The sequence below is a fragment of the Rhinoderma darwinii genome, chromosome 12 (assembly GCF_050947455.1).
Source record: "Rhinoderma darwinii isolate aRhiDar2 chromosome 12, aRhiDar2.hap1, whole genome shotgun sequence".
NCBI lineage: Eukaryota > Metazoa > Chordata > Amphibia > Anura > Rhinodermatidae > Rhinoderma > Rhinoderma darwinii.
The window spans coordinates 11,356,697-11,380,130 of record NC_134698.1 but is presented as its reverse complement, the minus strand read 5'-3'; the positions used below and the strand labels follow the sequence as shown (position 1 = coordinate 11,380,130).

Here is a 23,434-nt window from a genome sequence, read left to right as displayed (position 1 = left end):
GCATTTATGATATATCCACCTGTGCGGGTCCCAGAGGTGGGACTTGCATCTATATGACATTCTGTGGATATGTCATAAATGTCCCTGATGGGAAAACCCCTTTAAGTAAGTCCGAACAACTTACTGCTGCGAGCACTTCTTTTCAAAACTTACCGCTCCAGACCGACCGACGCAGTAGTAACATCATCAATACCGGCGAACATCACACACCTCATCAAAGAGAAGCAGCTCCAGCCATCACATCAGGGGGGAGTTCATTAAATGGTTGACCAAATATAGCAGGGTCATTTTTAAGATGATAATTTTGTACGGCCCACGTATGATGTTATAAATATCCAAAGGGCCCTTGGCAGAAAAAAGGTTCCCAACCCCTCCTTTAAAGAAATGGATTTATTACATACATCATTAGCAGTGAAAGGGTTAAAGCAACAAGTCAGGGCTCAGCGGGTGGCAGTAAATGCCTAAATGAAGTGGTTACCTGTGGGCATTCCTTTCATGGCCAGCTTTTTATACGGTGGTTCAGCCACATCAGGGTTTTCCTTCGCTTGCCTGTAGTGCTTCAGCTGCTCAGCAAAATCCTCCTCCTCCTCTTCATTATAATTCCCATCACTGTAATTGCTGTAGTTGTCATAATCGGGTGGGTTTTTCTTGCCATGCATAGATTTCGAGGAGGCCATGTAATTGCCACGTCCATGCTGCAAGACAGTACGACTGAATGTTAGACACTTCACAGTAACAAATTCTGCTAAACATTTCATTATAAAATTGCCATACGTGAAGTGAAAAGGAAAGTCCAGGCATAATCCTGGTTTGGTGTTCTATGTATTAGTGTCATTATAATCACAATGTATACAGACTGGCATTGCCCGCACAGTCTGTGATCACGCCAATTATGATTTACATGGTAATAATTGTGGATTATCTGTGTATATAACATATATTATCCACTGTCTGGATGTAGCGGCGCTCAGGCTCACGTCAGTGCTTAGGTCTTTATTACACGGATTTCTGGTCATAATTTAAAAAAAGAAACTTTGGTCCACATTTACTAATGTATTTGCGCCATTATTCTCAGTGTATTTTACTCCGCAATGAAATTGAATCCGCTTTGTGACATATTTATGAACTATTTGGGCCACAATGTTGTCATTGAAATTTGTCGCAACGTATGTCAGTAAAGTAGTCTAGCTTTAAAGAGAATCTGTCGCCAGGTTGATGCTGTCCTATCTCAGGGCAGCATAAAAAGTGCCGGAGACCCTGATTCCAACGCTGTATTACATACACAAACTGCAGCTAGCCCAGACCACCCGCCCGCCGCTGATTGACAGCTTGCTTCTTATGCACAGTATGGGGAGAAAACTGTCAATCAGCGGCTGTAGGCGGACCACAGTATGACAGTATGTGACACATGACTAAAAAGAAAGGAAAAAAAAAAATCCTCTTTAACGTTCATTAATTTTTATGGGTGATGGAGGAGAGACGACGACAATATATTCATTATTTATTGGTGTTTTTTTTGTACACCGTTCAATATAAATGACAAGTTAACTTATTCTACATGATGTTCCAATTACAGCAATACTGAATATAGACTTTTTTTTTTTTTTGCACAATACTTTTTTTCCCCACTAGGGGACTTGAACCTCTGCTGTACTACTATAGGGCCTAATAGGCACATAGACAGGCCTATGTGCCGATGTGATGACACGGGGAGCCCCCAACCTCTGCCAAACCACTTAGTCGCTGCAGTCGCTATTGACCGACGTATCTAACGAGTTCAACAGCCAGAATTACAGATGTACATGTACAGTACAGAGCGATCCCTGATGCATGGTCCCTACATTTATGGCACAGGAAGAGGTTAAAGTACTGAACTGTTAGGCCTGGAAAATATACGCTTTCCTCAACTGCTCGTCACTACCCCTCACTGCATATATATATACACAACATGAAGCATTTGGACTGCTCAAGTGCATAATATAAACAGTAGCAAGTGACAAGGATTGAGGGGCGCCCATATGTAACCAGGTATACATTGAATGTGAGTGCGGCTGAACGCTTACATGTTTATAATGGGAGTCATAATCTCTGTACATGGGGGCTTTGCGTGGCGGCCTTTCAGCGTGGTCCTCATCCGAGCTGTAGTCTGAGCTCTCATCGCTGGATGGCGCACTATGCTGGAGAAACAACACGAAGAGGGAAAGTTTTATTCACGGCATAGACAGACAAGGCCTTAGGAAGGAATCAGACTTTCATGTGCAATGGATAAGGGTAAAAAAACAAAACATGAAGAGCTGAAATATTCACCTTGTGCTTGGTTTTATGGCGACGTTTCTTCTTGCCTTTCACTTTCTTTTTCCTCTTTTTGGACTTTTTATGAGACTTTTCTTCTGGCGGCTCCACTTCTTCATCTTTCGCCTCTTCCTTTATTTCTTCTGGCTTTTCTTCCTCGAACCCGGCGTCATCTATTTCACCATCTTCCAACTCGCCCTCCTTTCTGTAAAGAAAACCAGAATAAGTTCACACCGCTCATCCACCTGTCAATGCACATGACGGATTCAAAGGACACAATACCAGCTGTAAAGATACTTTAGTGATCCAATACTAAACCACTAGTGACTGTATCAGACAAATCTAATAACACAGCAGGGCTCCTATGGGGAGGTCAAGATCCTGTCCAGACTGCAAAACTGCCACAAATCCGCCACGTCTGAACATTGCCTTAGGAACCTTCAAGCATCTCCTCATACTTTCTGGATCCCTGTTGGAGTAAGGGTCCTGGCTCGACCTAGGCCATGTAAACGAGCGCCGATCAACGAGAAGGGGTTGTGTCTCATGAATACAACCCTTTCTCTAAAGACAGGTGCTACGGGAATCTGCTGAATGTCACAAGTCCGGCTTCTGAAACTTGCGACGGGTCATACACTGCAGGGAAAATGTTGCATCACACGCCGGCAGTTCAAATGATTGACGGTCCTTGTAATACATGGACAGGCCAGGACCTGCTCTATGAACTCCAAAATTACATTCAACTCAATGTATTGTAGAAATAAGCTACACTTCAGAGTGGATTTGTTAAAAAGAACAAGATGTCCTATGTGAGGTTACCATGTAATACAGCTAAGGTCCTCTTCACATCTCGCGTAGGCTGTGACGGACGCCTAACAGTGACATCCGTCACCTAAAGGCTATTCTGGTATCCGTTTAACGTATACGTCATAAAAAGCTATTGAAAGGCCCTTGGTGTGTACATTTAACAGATGCCTGGGACGTATAACATACAGAGGCATACGTCACCAATACGCTCCCGTGTTAAATTTGTGGCATGCTGTGGGATGAAATAATGTCGTCTACTATGCTAATCCATACATAAATAAAATATAATTATTCTAGCCTAAACCATTCAGGGTTAATGGAGTCCTACGTATAAGTTTGGAGTGTACTTTGTGAGATATTCCGCAAACACGCAGAACTTAGGGCAAAAAAATACAATGTGAAAAGGGCCTAACCAAATTTAGTGATGAAAATCCTTCCCTCTAGACTTATGAGTTTGGAGGTCAGTCTCCATCGTAAAGGGATACCTGTCAGTTTATACCTATCACCTAACGTTTATTTTTGACCAAATTGTGAACATTTTAAGATTTATTCAAATTTGTTCTTATTGCCCAACTGGGCGTTTTTTTACTTGTAAAAAAAAAAAAAAAGTGTATGACGCTGACCAATCAGCGTCGTACACTTCTCTTCATTCCAGCCCAGCTTGATCCACAGCACAGAGTGATCTCGTGAGATCATGCTGTGACGTCACTTCCTCCCGCAGGTCCTTCACTGGAGCGATGGAAGACTTAACAAACATAGCCTCCAGCCGTGCCAGGACGTTTATCCGAATCTGCAGCGGCTGGAAGCGATGTCCGTTCAGTCTTCCATCGCTCCGGTGAAGGACTCGCGGGATGAAGCGACGTCACAGCGTGATCTTGCGAGATCGGGATGAAGTGATGTCACAGCGTGGTCTCGCGAGATCACTCTGTGCTGTGGATCAAGCTGGACTGGAATGAAGAGAAGTGTATGATGCGGATTGGTCAGCCTCATATACTTTTTTTTTTTACAACGCCCACTTGGTGGAAAGTAAAAAAAACGCCAAGTTGGGCAATAAGAACGAATTTGCATAAATCTTAAAATGTTCACAACTTGGTCAAAAATAAGTGTTTTTCAAAAAACAAAACAGCGGTCAACTACATCAAAGCGCCTATTAGATTAGGTAGGAGATAGGGCAGTTATAAACTGGTGACAGAGCCTCTTTAACTTAGCAAAGCCATTCACTATAAATTACAAGCGTTCGCAACATCCAGAAAGAAATAATTAAAATGTAAGGGGCTTCTGATATGAGAAACATGGTATAAAGGCACATTGCATACCTACAGCTTAACCGCCGGACGTTTATATCCTGCCGGCGGTCGAGGTCCTTAAAACCCACGCCATAGTATATTAACGGCATGGGTTATATAGCTGGCTGCCCGAGAAATCGGGCTTTTGCTGCATCTATCTTCTCAGATCGCTACTACACAGCTCTCAATGAGCGCTGTGTATAGAATAGAGGCAGCGCCGCAGCCTCTATTGGTCCCGATGATCATGTGACTGGTCACATGATAGCCGGGAAGCCGGTAGTGGCAGACTGCTGCTAGGTCTAACTAGACCCAGCACAGTCCATAGTCATAAGTAGGCTGATTTCCCCTGTGCCGCCCCAGTTACAGTAAAAAAGAAAGGTGTAAAAAGAAGAAAAAGTTAAAAAAAATTAAGTCCCCCAAAGATCTTTTCTGACCGTTGTGGGACAGACCATAATAATAAAAAATATAAAAGTAAAATAAAGTGCAAAATAATTTATAAAAAATACACAAAATACCAACCCAAAATAAACATTCCCCCCTCCGGCCAATCATTGCGGTAACGCTAGCCCTGACCCAATCACCCTAAAATAGACATGTTATATATCAAAATTGACAGTAGACAATGCCGATCACAAATGAAAGGCCTATTTTTGATAAAAACCATATTATTACAGACAAAAATAGCTGAACAATAAAAAAAGAATATTTGTTTACTATTAGTTTCAAAATTTAAGCCTAGAAATTCTAAAATAGTAAAAAGGATGTGTATAAAAATGATAACACAATCAACTAAGGCTTCGTTCACATCTGCGTTGGGGCTCAGTTTGTGGGTTCCGTCAGACCTTTCCGTCTCGGGATCCCACAAATGGAAACCATAGCTTTCCATTGATTTCAATAGTAACACTGCCGTTGCTACTGGTTTCCGTTGGTCTGCGTTCCGTTGTTTTGGCGGAATCAATAGTGTAGTTGACTGCGCTATTGATACAGTTAAACACATCGGAATTCTTACGGAACGCAGACCAACGGAAACCATTTGCAACTGAAGAATTACTATGGAAATCAATGGTAATGCTAACGGAAAACGATGGTTTACGTTTGTGGGTGCCCCTGATGGAACCCACAAACGCAACCCCGACGCAGATGTGAACGAAGCCTTACGCGAGCTAAAATGGCTAAACGGTATCTGGTCCTGAAGGCTCAAAATAGTCTGGTACTGAACTGGTTAAAGAAAAAACCATTGATCGTTTCACGAAGATGACTGATATAGTAAAAGCTTTTCACTAGTCTGGGCGTATACAAGACTCACACTTTGCAATGCACTAAGATGTTACGGCTGCCCGAAGCCATGGAAAGCTGAAGGACTGGTAGAGAATAAGCTGGCACACTGTGCAGACATCTCCGCTATTGCCACCATAAAAAGTACAGTGGGCAAGTTATTTCTAGGGTGAGAAGGGGAGAAAGTAATGGAGAAAACAATAAAATGGAAGGGGTTGAAATGCAACCTATCCAAAACCATTTTTTTCCAATGGCAATTTTCAGGAGACTGGCTGCCGTATAGCACAGATATGAGATTATAGGCTGGATCTACTTCTGTGCTTAGGAGTTGTTGCATAACAGCCCTTTCCACATATACGTCATTGAAGGGGGAACCACCTTGGTCAGGAAGAAGTGCTTCCGCTTTTGGAGACCTAGAGGAACTTCTCCTTGCGATAACAACGAACCAACAACATGTTTTAACACCTGGACCAAATGCGATCTCCTGATAATAGGGATTACTATATTGTGAAACGGGATTTCCCATATGGGGTAATTCCTTCAAGCATCGTGCTAGTTACTACACATATTATTGCCGATACCTTACTATACATCACATACAATCCATCATCACTACACATCTACACCTATACATCTCATACAATCCATCACTACACATCTACACCTTACTATACATCACATACAATCCATCACTACACATCTACACCTATATATCACATACAATCCATCATCATTACACATATACCTTACTATACATCACATACAACCCATCACTACATGTCTACACCTATACCTTACTATACATCACATACAATCCATCACTACACGTCTACACCTATACCTTACTATACATCACATACAATCCATCACTACATGTCTACACCTACACCTTACTATATATCACATACAATCCATCATCACTACACATCTACACCTACACCTTACTATACATCACATACAATCCATCATCCCTACACATTACACCTATACCTTACTATACATCACATACAATCCATCATCACTACACATCTACACCTATACATCACATACAATCCATCACTACACATCTACACCTATACAATCCACCATCACTACACATCTACACCTTACCATACATCACATACAATCCATCACTACACATCTACACCTATACCTTACTATACATCACATACAATCCATCACTACACGTCTACACCTATACCTTACTATACATAACATACAATCCATCATCACTCCACATCTACACCTACAACTTACTATACATCACATACAATCCATCATCACTCCACATCTACACCTACACCTTACTATACATCACATACAATCCATCACTCCACATCTACACCTACACCTTACTATACATCACATAGAATCCATCACTACACGTCTACACCTATACCTTACTATACATCACATACAATCGATCATCACTAAACATCTACACCTATACATCACATACAATCCATCACTACACATCTACACCTATACATCACATACAATCCATCACTACACATCTACACCTACACCTTACTATACATCACATACAATCCATCACTACACATCTACACCTATACCTCTCTATACATCACAAACAATCCATCATCACTACACATCTACATCACATACAATCCATCATCACTACACATCTACACATATACATCACATACAATCCATCATCACTACACATCTACACCTATACCTTACTATACATCACATACAATCCATCATCACATACAATCCACCATCACTACACATCTACACCTATACATCACATACAATCCATCATGACTACACATCTACACCTATACAACCCACCATCACTACACATCTACACCTATACATCACATACAATCCATCATCACTACACATCTACAACTATACATCACATACAATCCATTATCACTACACATCTACACCTATACATCACATACAATCCATCATCACTACACATCTACACCTATACATCACATACAATCCATCATCACTACACATCTACACCTATACATCACATATAATCCATCATCACTACACATCTACACCTATATTCTAAATATTAAAAGGGGAAAAGGAGCAGGGTAAGGGCGATGTAATAATTAAAATATATCTTTTACTGTTATACTTTTAAAAAGTTTCCCAAATAACATAAAATATATAGCCAGAAAGAGCTAGAAGGATATATGGATGATATTATATGCTACATACAGGCTGGCTATCCCCAGATATTATATGCTACATACAGGCTGGATATCCCCAGTATTTATTATTGATTTCACAGCCTTGGTGGAGAGTTATCTCTTTTTTTTTTTTTTTTTTTACAAACTTCTTACTTTTTATTTATCTTATCACTTGTAATGTATGCAATGAAAGCAATCTTTATTGAATCTTCTTTTATTGAAGATTGCATATAAGACACTTAGTAATTTGAATGCATCACACAATGCCCATGGGTATATTACTTAGTTTGTTAACATGGGCATTTGTAGCTTGCCTTTCAACCACTCATAAAGGTATTATTACATCGCCCTTCCCCTACTCGTTTTCTCCTTCCCCTATTTAGTATATAAACTATCCATATGTGGTGTACACCCGATGTAATCGTAGTACAAATAAATAATCGTGTAAGGCCCTCTCCGGATTGCGCTTTCGCTTTCCGCCGGAAGTAGACATAGGGAGGATTCCCGACATATACATCCGATAGGAGGCTGCATTGTATCCCGCTGTATAGGCACACAGTGGGATACGTCTCCCGAAAACCCAGGAAAAGTGCTAACTAAAGCAATGTGCCCAGGGTAGCCCGTCATGTCCCTGTCCATGTATGGACAGTGATGTCAGAAGCTGTAATACTTGAGTCCCCAGCCAAAGCGTCAGCATCTAGTGTCCGGTATTGGGAAGCTCCTGACATCAATGTCAATATATGGACGTTTAACGCATACCTGTGACGGATGCCATAGCCTGGCATCAGTCACCCATAGGCTCCTATGTTAAAAAAAATGTATACCACGAGGTATACGTCTTCTTTGTGAGATCACTCAGGATGGAATAGCGTAGTCTATTACGCTATTTCTTCCTTTAAAGACTAAGTATATACTGATGGAAAAAAACAGCCTGAAATCTTTTGGTCTCCGTCGGACTAATGGAAAAGTTTATTGTGTAAGTCGGGAGCTTTCCCAACCGATACGATAGCAGTAGGTCACAAACACATTGTAAAAAGGCCCTAACACACTATACTATTTAATATTTACACCTATACCTTACTATATATCACATGCAACCCATCAATACACATCTACATCGCATACAATCCATCATCACTACAAATCTACACCTATACATCACATACAATCCATCATCACTATACATCTACATCACATACAATCCATTACTACACCTATACCTTACTATACATCACATACAATCCATCACTACACATCTACATCACATACAATCCATCTATACATCACATACAATCCATCATCACTACACATCTACACCTATACCTATCCCTATCTATACATCACATACAAACCATCATCACTACACATCACATACAATCCATCACTACACATCTACACATATACCTTACAATACATCACATACAATCCATATGTACACCTATATCTTACTATACATCACATACAATATACCATCACTACACATCTACACCTATACATCACATACAAACAATCACTACACATCACATACAATCCATCACTACACATCTACACATATACCTTACTATACATCACATACAATCCATCAATACACATGTACACCTATATCTTACTATACATCACATACAATATACCATCACTACACCTATACATCACATACAGTCCACCATCACAACACATCTACACCTATGCCTTACTATACATCACATACAATCCATCAATACACATCTACACATTTACATCACATCCAATCTATCATCACTACACATCTACACCACGTCCAATCCATTATCACTACACATCTACACCTATACATCACATACAATCCACCATCACTCCACATCTACACCTATAACTTACTATACATCACATACAATCCATCATCACTACACATCTACACCTATACATCATATACAATCCATCAGCACTACACATCTACACCTATACCTTACTATACATCACATACAATCCATCAGCACTACACATTTACACCTATACATCACATACAATCCAACACTACAGATCTACACCTATACCTTACTATACATCACATACAATCCATCATCACTATACATCTACACCTTACTATAAATCACATACAATCCATCACTACACATCTACACCTATACATCACATACAATCCATTACTACACATCTACACCTTACTATACATCACATACAATCCATCATCACTACACATTACACCTATACCTCACTATACATCACATACAATCCATCATCACTACACATCTACACCTATACATCACATACAATCCACCATCACTACACATCACATACAATCCATCACTACACATCTACACCTATACATCACATACAATCCATCATCACTACACATCTAAACCTATACCTTACTATACATCACATACAATCCACCATCACATACAATCCATCACTACACATCTACACCTATACATCACATACAATCCACCATCACTACACATCTACACCTATACATCACATACAATCCATCATCACTACACCTTCCACCTATTCATCACATACAATCCATCACTACACATCTACACCTATACCTTACTATACATCACATACAATCCACCGTCACTACACATCTACACCTTACTATACATCACATAGAATCCATCACTACACATCTACCCCTATACATCACATACAATCCATCACTACACATCTACACCTTACTATACATCACATACAATCCACCGTCACTACACATCTACAACTATACATCACATACAATCCATCATCACTACACATCTACACATCACATACAATCCACCATCACTACACATCTTCACCTATACCTTACTATACATCACATACAATCCATCATGACTACACATCTACACCTATACATCACATACAATCCACCATCCCTACACATCACATACAATCCATCACTACACATCTACACCTTACATCACATACAACCCACCATCACTACACATCTACACCTATACATCACATACAACCCACCATCACTACACATCTACACCTTACTATACATCACATAGAATCCACCATCACTACACATCTACACCTATACATCACATACAATCCATCACGACACACCTATACCTTACTATACATCACATACAATCCATCACTACACATCTACACCTATACATCACATACAATCCATCACTACACATCTACACCTTACTATACATCACATACAATCCACCATCACTACACATCTACACCTATACCTTACTATACATAACATACAATCCATAATCACTACACATATACACCTATATCTTACTATACATCACATACAATCCATCATCACGACACATCTACACCTATACCTTACATACAATCAATCATCACTACACATCTACACCTATACATCACATCCAATCCATCACTACACATCTACACCTATACATCACATCCAATCCATCACTACACATCTATACCTATACATCATATACAATCCACCATCACTACACATCTACACCTATACAATCCATCATCACTACACATCTACACCTCATTATACATCACATCCAATTCATCACTACACATCTACACCTATACATCACATACAATCCATCACTACACATCTACACCTATACAATCCATCATCACTACACATCTACACCTCATTATACATCACATCCAATTCATCACTACACATCTACACCTATACATCACATACAATCCACCATCACTACACATCTACACCTATACATCGCATACAATCCATCACTACACATCTACACCTATACATCACATAAAATCCATCACTACACATCTATACCTTACTATACATCACATACAATCCATCACTACACATCTACACCTATACATCACATACAATCCATCTATACATCACATACAATCCATCACTAAACATCTACACCTTACTATACATCATACAATCCACCATCACTACACATCTTCGCCTATACCTTACTATACATCACATACAATCCATCATCACTACACATCTACACCTATACATCACATAAAATCCATCATCACTACACATCTACACCTTATTATACATCACATACAATCAATCAATCACTACACATCTACACCTATACATCACATACAATCCACCACTACACATCTACACCTATACAATCCACCATCACTACACTTCTACACCTATACATCACATACAATTCATCACTACACATCTACACCTTACTATACATCACATACAATCCATCATCACTACACATCTACACCTATACCTTACTATACATCACATGCAATCCACCATCACTACACATCTACACCTATACATCACATACAATCCACCATCACTACACTTCTACACCTATACATCACATACAATCCACCATCACTACACATCTACACCTATGCCTTACTATACATCACATACAATCCATCATCACTACACATCTACACCTATATCTTACTATACATCACATACAATCCATCATCACTACACATCTATACCTTACTATACATCACATACAATCCATCATCACTACACATCTATACCTTACTATACATCACATACAATCCATCATCACTACACATCTACACCTATACATCACATACAATCCATCACTACACATCTACACCTATACCTTACTATACATCACATACAATGCATCATTACTACACATCTACACCTATACATCACATACAATCCATCACTACACATTACACCTATACATCATACAATCCATCATCACTACATATCTACACCGATACCTTACTTTACATCATACAATCCACCATCACTACACATCTACACCTATACCTTACTATACATCACATCCAATCCATCATCACTACATATCTACACCTATATATCACATCCAATCCATCATCACTACACATCTACACCTATACATCATACAATCCACCATCACTACACCTTACACCTATACCTTACTATACATCACATACAATCCATCACTTCACATCTACACCACATACAATCCATCACTACACATTACACCTATACCTTACTATACATCATACAATCCATCATCACTACACCTATACCTTACTATACATCACATACAATCTATCACCACTACACATCTACACCAACACATCACATACAATCCATCATCACTCCACATCTACACCTATACCTTACTATACATCACATACAATCCATCATCCCTACACATTACACCTATACCTTACTATACATCACATACAATCCACCATCACTACACATCTACACCTATACATCACATACAATCCATCATCACTACACATCTACACCTATACCTATACATCACATACAATCCATCATCACTACACATCTACACCTATACATCACATACAATCCATCATCACTACACATCTACACCTTACTATACATCACATACAATCCATCATCACTACACATCTACACCTATACATCATGTACAATCCATCATCACTACACATCTACACCTATACATCACATACAATCCATCACTACACATCTACACCTATACATCACGTACAATCCATCATCACTACACATCTACACCTATACATCACATACAATCCATTACTACACATCTACACCTATACATCACATACAATCCATCATCACTACACATTACACCTATACCTTACTATACATCACATACAATCCATCACTACACATCTACATCACATACAATCCATCACTACACGTCTACACCTACACCTTACATCACATACAATCCATCATCACTACACATCTACACCTATACATCACATACAATCTATCACTACACATTACACATATACATCATACAATCCATCATCACTACATATCTACACCGATACCTTACTATACATCATACAATGCACCATCACTACACATCTACACCTATACCTTACTATACATCACATACAATCCATCATCACTACACATCTACACCTATACATCACATACAATCCATCACTACACATTACCCCTATACATTACTATACATCATACAATCCATCATCATTACACCTATACCTTACTATACATCACATACAATCCATCATCCCTACACATTACACCTATACCTTACTATACATCACATACAATCCATCATCACTACACATCTACACCTTTACCTCACTATACATCACATACAATCCATCATCACTACACATCTACACCTATACCTCACTATACATCACATACAATCCATCATCACTACACATCTACACCTATACCTCACTATACATCACATACAATCCATCATCACTACACATCTACACCTTACTATACATCACATACAATCCATCATCACTACACATCTACACCTATACATCACATACAATCCACCATCACTCCACATCTACACCTATACCTTACTATACGTCAAATACAATCCATCACTACACATCTACACCTATACCTCACTATACATCACATACAATCCATCATCACTACACATCTACACCTCACTATACATCACATACAATCCACCATCACTACACATCTACACCTTACTATACATCACATACAATCCATCATCACTACACCTATACCTTACTATACATAACATACAATCCATCATCACTACACATCTACACCTATACATCACATACAATCCATCATCACTACACATCTACACCTATACATCACATACAATCCATCATCACTACACATCTACACCACATACAATCCATCATCACTACACATCTATACATCACATACAATCCATCATCACTACACATTACACCTATACATCACATACAATCCATCACTACACATCTACACCTATACCTTACTATACATCACATACAATCCATCGCAACACATCTACACCTATACATCACATACAATACATCATCACTACACATCTGCACCTTACTATACATCACTACACATCTACACATCACATACAATCCATTACTACACATCTACACCTTACTATACATCACATACAATCCATCATCACTACACATTACACCTATACCTTACTATACATCACATACAATCCATCACTACACATCTACACCTATACATCACATACAATCCATCACATACAATCCATTACTACACATCTACACCTTACCATACATCACATACAATCCATCATCACTACACCTATACATCACATACAATACATCATCACTACACATTACACCTATACCTTACTATACATCACATACAATCCATCACTACACGTCTACACCTACACCTTACTATACATCACATACAATCCATCATCACTACACATCTACACCTATACATCACATACAATCTATCACTACACATTACATATACATCATACAATCCATCATCACTACATATCTACACCGATACCTTACTATACATCATACAATCCACCATCACTACACATCTACACCTATACATCACATCCAATCCATCATCACTACACATCTACACCTATATATCACATCCAATCCATCACTACACATCTACACATCATACAATCCACCATCACTACACCTTACACCTATACATCACATACAATCCATCATCACTACACATCTACACCTATACATCACATACAATCCATCACTACACATTACACCTATACCTTACAATACATCATACAATCCATCATCACTACACCTATACCTTACTATACATCACATACAATCCATCATCACTACACATCTACACCTACACCTTACTATACATCACATACAATCCACCATCCCTACACATTACACCTATACCTTACTATACATCACATACAATCCACCATAACTACACATCTACACCTATACATCACATACAATCCATCATCACTCCACATCGACACCTATACCTTACTATACATCACATACAATCCATCATCCCTACACATTACACCTATACCTTACTATACATCACATACAATCCACCATAACTACACATCTACACCTATACATCACATACAATCCATCACTACACATCTACACCTATACCTCACTATACATCACATACAATCCATCACTACACATCTACACCTATACATCACATACAATCCATCATCACTACACATCTACACCTATACATCACATACAATCCATCATCACTACACATCTACACCTATACCTTACTATACATCACATACAATCCATCATCACTACACATCTACACCTATACCTTACTATACATCATATACAATCCATCATCACTACACATCTACACCTATACATCACATACAATCCATCATCCTTACACATTACACCTATACATCACATACAATCCATCATCACTACACATCTACACCTATACATCACATACAATCCATCATCACTACACATCTACACCTATACATCACATACAATCCATCATCACTACACATCTACACCTATACCTTACTATACATCACATACAATCCATCATCACTACACATCTACACCTAACTATACAATCCATCATCACTACACATCTACACCTATACCTTACTATACATCACATACAATCCATCACTATACATCTACACCAATACCTTACTATACATCACATACAATCCATCACTACACATCTACAGCAGACAAAAAATGGCGACAGCACCCTGCGACACTAATGCCACCTAAACCACTAAATATAAATAAATATGCACTAAAGCTAAATCTACTTACAAATAGGGAGGTTCTTAGTGCACATTTTGATCAAAAAGTGTTAGCCCACCTGCCACGACAAGGCGACCTCTGTAAGGTGGGAACCTACGCTGCACATACACCCAGAACTGGGACTAAGCCTACATATATACCTGGGGATGGTAGGATCCAGCATTAAACTGATTAAAATCACCCAGGGCAGAATGGGAGGAGTGCAAGAACAACAAGTGGAGGCAGTCACTAACCCCACATATATGGATACCATAAACACAACAAAAATTGAACAGCACATTCCAACTAAATGATACAAAATACGCAGGTGCAAGAACACCTATGACTACACATCTACACCTATACCTTACTATACATCACATACAATCCATCACTACACATCTACACCTATACATCACATACAATCCATCATCACTACACATCTACACCTATACATCAGATACAATCCATCACTACACGTCTACACCTATACATCACATACAATCCATCACTACACGTCTACACCTTACCATACATCACATACAATCCATCATCCCTACACATCTACACCTATACCTTACTATACATCACATACAATCCATCATCACTACACATCTACACCTATACCTTACTATACATCACATACAATCCATCACTACACATCTACACCTATACATCACATACAATCCATCATCACTACACGTCTACACCTATACATCACATACAATCCATCACTACACGTCTACACCTATACATCACATACAATCCATCACTACACGTCTACACCTATACCTTACTATACATCACATACAATCCATCATCACTACACATCTACACCTATACCTTACTATACATCACATACAATCCATCATCACTACACATCTACACCTATACCTTACTATACATCACATACAATCCATCACTCCACATCTACACCTATACATCACATACAATCCATCACTACACATCTACACCTTACTATACATCACATACAATCCATCACTACACATGTCCACCTATACCTTACTATACATCACATACAATCCATCACTACACATATACACCTTACTATACATTACATACAATCCATCACTACACATATACACCTATACCTTACTATACATCACATACAATCCATCACTACACGTCTACACCTATACCTTACTATACATCACATACAATCCATCACTACACATCTACACCTATACCTTACTATACATCACATACAATCCATCACTACACGTCTACACCTATACATCACATACAATCCATCACTACACGTCTACACCTATACCTTACTATACATCACATACAATCCATCATCACTACACATCTACACCTATACCTTACTATACATCACATACAATCCATCATCACTCCACATCTACACCTATACATCACATACAATCCATCATCACTACACATCTACACCTTACTATACATCACATACAATCCATCACTACACATCTACACCTATACCTTACTATACATCACATAAAATCCATCACTACACATCTACACCTATACCTTACTATACATCACATACAATCCACCATCACTACACATCTACACCTATACATCACATACAATCCATCATCACTACACATCTACACCTATACCTTACTATACATCACATACAATCCACCATCACTACACATCTACACCTATAAATCACATACAATCCATCATCACTACACATCTACACCTATACCTTACTATACATCACATACAATCCATCACTACACATTACACCTATACCTTACTATATATCACATACAATCCATCACTCCACATCTACACCTATACATCACATACAATCCATCACTACACATCTACACCTTACTATACATCACATACAATCCATCACTACACATGTACACCTATACCTTACTATACATCACATACAATCCATCACTACACATCTACACCTATACATCACATACAATCCATCACTACACGTCTACACCTATACCTTACTATACATCACATACAATCCATCACTACACGTCTACACCTATACCTTACTATACATCACATACAATCCATCACTACACATCTACACCTATACATCACATACAATCCATCACTACACGTCTACACCTACACCTTACTATACATTACATACAATCCATCACTACACATCTACATCTATACCTTACAATACATCACATACAATCCATCACTACACATCTACACCTTACTATACATTACATACAATCCATCACTACACATCTACACCTATACCTTACTATACATCACATACAATTCATCACTACACATCTACACCTACACCTTACTATACATCACATACAATCCATCATCACTCCACATCTACACCTATACCTTACTATACATCACATACAATCCATCACTACACGTCTACACCTATACCTTACTATACATCACATACAATCCATCATCACTACACATCTACACCTATACCTTACTATACATCACATACAATCCATCATCACTACACATCTACACCTATACCTTACATACATCACATACAATCCATCATCACTACACATCTACACCTATACCTTACTATACATCACATACAATCCATCACTCCACAGCTACACCTATACATCACATACAATCCATCACTACACATGTACACCTATACCTTACTATACATCACATACAATCCATCACTACACATATACATCACATACAATCCATCACTACACATGTACACCTATACATCACATACAATCCATCACTACACATCTACACCTTACTATACATTACATACAATCCATCACTATACATCTACACCTATACCTTACTATACATCACATACAATCCATCACTACACGTCTACACCTATACATCACATACAATCCATCACTACACGTCTACACCTATACCTTACTATACATCACATACAATCCATCATCACTCCACATCTACACCTATACATCACATACAATCCATCATCACTACACATCTACACCTTACTATACATCACATACAATCCATCACTACACGTCTACACCTATACCTTACTATACATCACATACAATCCATCACTACACATCTACACCTATACCTTACTATACATCACATACAATCCATCACTACACATCTACACCTATACCTTACTATACATCACACACTCCTCATCTCTCGCTGATACCTTCCTCCGATCACATATACCTCAATTGTAGATTAACCCTATAGACATTCCGATAACTCACATCATTTCTAACTAACGAATCCTAACGATGCAAACAGCGGCGCACATTCTCCATCATCCACGTCCTCCATCATCCACGTCCTCCATCATCCACGTCCTCCATCATGCACGTCCTCCATCATGCACGTCCTCCATCATCCACGTCCTCCATCATGCACATCATCCACGTCCTCCATCATGCACGTCCTCCATCATGCACGTCCTCCATCATCCACGTCCTCCATCATCCACGTCCTCCATCATGCACATCATCCACGTCCTCCATCATGCACGTCCTCCATCATGCACGTCCTCCATCATCCACGTCCTCCATCATCCACGTCCTCCATCATCCACGTCCTCCATCATCCACGTCCTCCATCATCCACGTCCTCCATCATCCACGTCCTCCATCATGCACGTCCTCCATCATGCACGTCCTCCATCATGCACGTCCTCCATCATCCACGTCCTCCATCATCCACGTCCTCCATCATGCACATCATCCACGTCCTCCATCATGCACGTCCTCCATCATGCACGTCCTCCATCATGCACGTCCTCCATCATCCACGTCCTCCATCATCCACGTCCTCCATCATCCACGTCCTCCATCATCCACGTCCTCCATCATGCACATCATCCACGTCCTCCATTCTTAACGCCTCATTCCCGATCGGATAAATATACAATTACAATAAATGCTCAATACAAAAAGAAAACCTTAAAAAAAAACACGTCTTATCTCAACCGCTACCATAGTCGCCACGATGGTCGCAACGCACGAAAAATCGTACCGTCTATGGCCGCCATTACTGTACATTTTTCCCTTTTCTGTCATCTCTACGCTTCTCCCTTACAGTACATTACATATATGTATATATTTTTTTTTTTTTTCGATATACATCCAAAAAAACAGAAGCCCATACGAAATCATTAGGCCCCAGCACTGTAGGTGTGAGGGCTAGAAAGTAAAATAAACCTGGTAGCCATGGTAATACAGAGGTGCATTGAAGATGGCTGACAGTAGCAAATGTACATGATATAGAACACATCCCAGCCAGTGATATCCCATAATAAGAAATAATACAGATGACAGAAGACATTACTGTGTTCACAATAGCACTTGATGAGCCGTCCCCCATCCCCCAGACATGAGAACAGAATGAGAATAATAAATAATAATAATAATAGAAGGTTATTACTCGACCTTTCGTCCCCTGCATGCTGACAATCTGTCATGTGGGTGTCTGGGGCTGGGTTGGGGGGTCTGGAGAACAGGCTCTCAAAGGCCATGTCTGCTGAGAGAACCCGCCTGCCCTACACACTCTCTCTACTCTTAGTTTCTTTCTTATAAATATTAGTTTTTCTTTCTTTTTTTTTTTTTTTTACACCGAAACCAGGAGGAGGTGACCGTGTACAGCATACATCCCAGCTGCACGGCCGGAGCCGGTACAACACCGTTCAGTGCCGCCGTGTAACGGGTGAATACGGTGCACCGGAAGCAGTGGAGGAGATAGAATGACCACTTCCGGCTGTTCTCCATTTAGTTCCCGCCTGAAACGACGTTCGGCTAAGGGAAGGCGCTTTAGCCAATAGAAGCGCGGCTCTTACAGATAAGGGGCGTAGCGCCATGTGAGAAATGAGCTGTGATTGGTCGGGGGGCTCTACTGCGTTGTAAGGCGGGACAGATCTATTGTTGAGCTCACGCAGGATCTCTGGAACTACGAGTTCCAGTGTTCCTGAAAGAAAAAGATTCATAGGAAATGCTGGCAAAGCATTCTGGGATTTGTAGTTTTGTTTACAGATGGCGCAATTCATAAAACTGTTTAAACCCGGCCAATAGCGAGGCTTTCTTTAGAAAGCGAGAGAGTCATTTTTATTGGCGGGACGGTTTGCCGTGGGATTTACTAGGCATGTAGAACTACAAGCCCGCTAATTGGCGAATGGGTTTTGTAGTTAGAAAAGGCTGGCAAAGCATGCTGGAACTTGTAGTTTGTAGTGGCTGTTTGCTTTTTTTTTTTTTTTAAATATATGGCTACTTTTTTTTCCCTATTGTGTTTTTATTCCTGAATAGTACAGGCGATACATTGAGGCTTCAAATATACCATTATTTATGTATACAATGTATACAGTGTACTGTATGGTGGCATTATGTGTATAGTTTGGCACTATTAGTTATGTGTATTGTATGGTGGCATTAGGTGTACATTATAGTATCATTATTTATTTGTACAGTATTGCGGCATTATTTATGTATACTATAAGGTGGAATTAGGTGTACAGTATGGCAGTATAATCTATATATACTGTAAAGTGACATCATTTATCAACTTTATAATAAAGGCACTGACTGCGTGCATCAAGTGTTTGGGCATCTATTTGTATGTGTGTATGGCGCCACATATGCTTAACCGTGAATCCCATCTTGACAATAACCTACGTGTGCCAGAATTTGCCTGTACGTTGTATATGAACTTCAACTCTCGATGATGATGATGATGATGATGATGATGAATACCTGACATAATATTTGCGCAAAATAAAATCCCATTGATTAAATGGTGATTAAAAAAAAATCTGAAAACAGAGGAAAGAACTGAAAATAAATATATTTCCTAATCGCACAAATTTGAAGACCAAACATGCTTTTTCATTAAATTATTTCCATTGATAAACAATATTTTCCATTGATGAACAATTATTCGTGGTGGGAGGGGGCCGGCACTGAACTGCTTGTCACACAATCGTAGCGCTTGCCTGTCACAGCCACTAGGGGGTGTCCACTGTATAGATAGTTTTTGAGCTCTCACTGAGTACAAACTGTATAAATCCATATGCAGTGAGCTCCCCCTAGAGGTGGCTGGAGGCAGTCAGAATTTACTCATTTAACTGTGTGAAGGGGATATGGAGCTTTATATGTGAAAATCACAGCTCTGACCCCTATAAATATATATTATTAAATTATGGTGGATGTTGGCAGAGCTTTCACTGAGCAGTGGGCCCCATGTAAGTTATGCTATGCTGCTTTTATCATCACCTGAATGTCTACGATGTATTTTTTTTCCCGCTCACCACAAAGCAGGGAAATGAAAGGCAGGAGATGAGGAATATTGTAAGCTCCACATTTATAAAGAGACACTCTACCTTAAAGTGTAAGTCCACTTTTGATCATAATTTGATAGTTTTGTAGAAGTAATCTACCTAAAAAGTTGAGTATTTTTTGTAAATATTCCTACAGTTTGCATTAATTTTCTTGTACTGTTCCTGAGTTCTGGAGTATAATACAGGATGTAACTCAGTATCAGTACAGGATAAGTAGTGTAATGTATGTACACAGTGACTCCACCAGTAGACTAGTGAGTGCAGCTCTGGAGTATAATACAGGATGTAACTCAGTATCAGTACAGGATAAGTAATTTAATGTATGTACACAGTGACTCCAGCAGCAGAATAGTGAGCGCAGCTCTGGAGTATAATACAGGATGTAACTCAGGATCAGTACAGGATAAGTAATGTAATGTATGTACACAGTGACTCCACCAGCAGAATAGTGAGCGCAGCTCTGGAGTATAATACAGGATGTAACTCAGGATCAGTACAGGATAAGTAATGTAATGTATGTACACAGTGACTCCACCAGCAGAATAGTGAGTGCAGCTCTGGAGTATAATACAGGATGTAACTCAGGATCAGTACAGGATAAGTAATGTAATGTATGTACACAGTGACTCCACCAGCAGAATAGTGAGTGCAGCTCTGGAGTATAATACAGGATGTAACTCAGGATCAGTACAGGATAAGTAATGTAATGTATGTACACAGTGACTTCACCAGTAGACTAGTGAGTGCAGCTCTGGAGTATAATACAGGATGTAACTCAGGATCAGTACAGGATACGTAATGTAATGTATGTACACAGTGACTTCACCAGCAGAATA

The 23,434-nt window shown here is 39.2% G+C and overlaps 1 protein-coding gene across 1 annotated transcript in view; it reads right to left on the bottom strand.

Moving 5' to 3' along the window:
- ZC3H6 (zinc finger CCCH-type containing 6) overlaps nt 1-21,013 on the bottom strand; it is a 36,791-nt gene extending 15,778 nt beyond the window's left edge. The window contains exons 1-4 of the mRNA XM_075844965.1: nt 20,704-21,013; nt 2,308-2,497; nt 2,064-2,177; nt 479-695 (exon numbers count right to left, since the gene is read on the bottom strand). Of these exons, the coding sequence (XP_075701080.1) occupies nt 479-695; nt 2,064-2,177; nt 2,308-2,497; nt 20,704-20,789 (607 nt within the window). The 5' untranslated portion in view covers nt 20,790-21,013. The remainder of the gene's footprint in view (nt 1-478; nt 696-2,063; nt 2,178-2,307; nt 2,498-20,703) is intronic.
- Between the last annotated feature and the right edge of the window lie 2,421 nt (nt 21,014-23,434).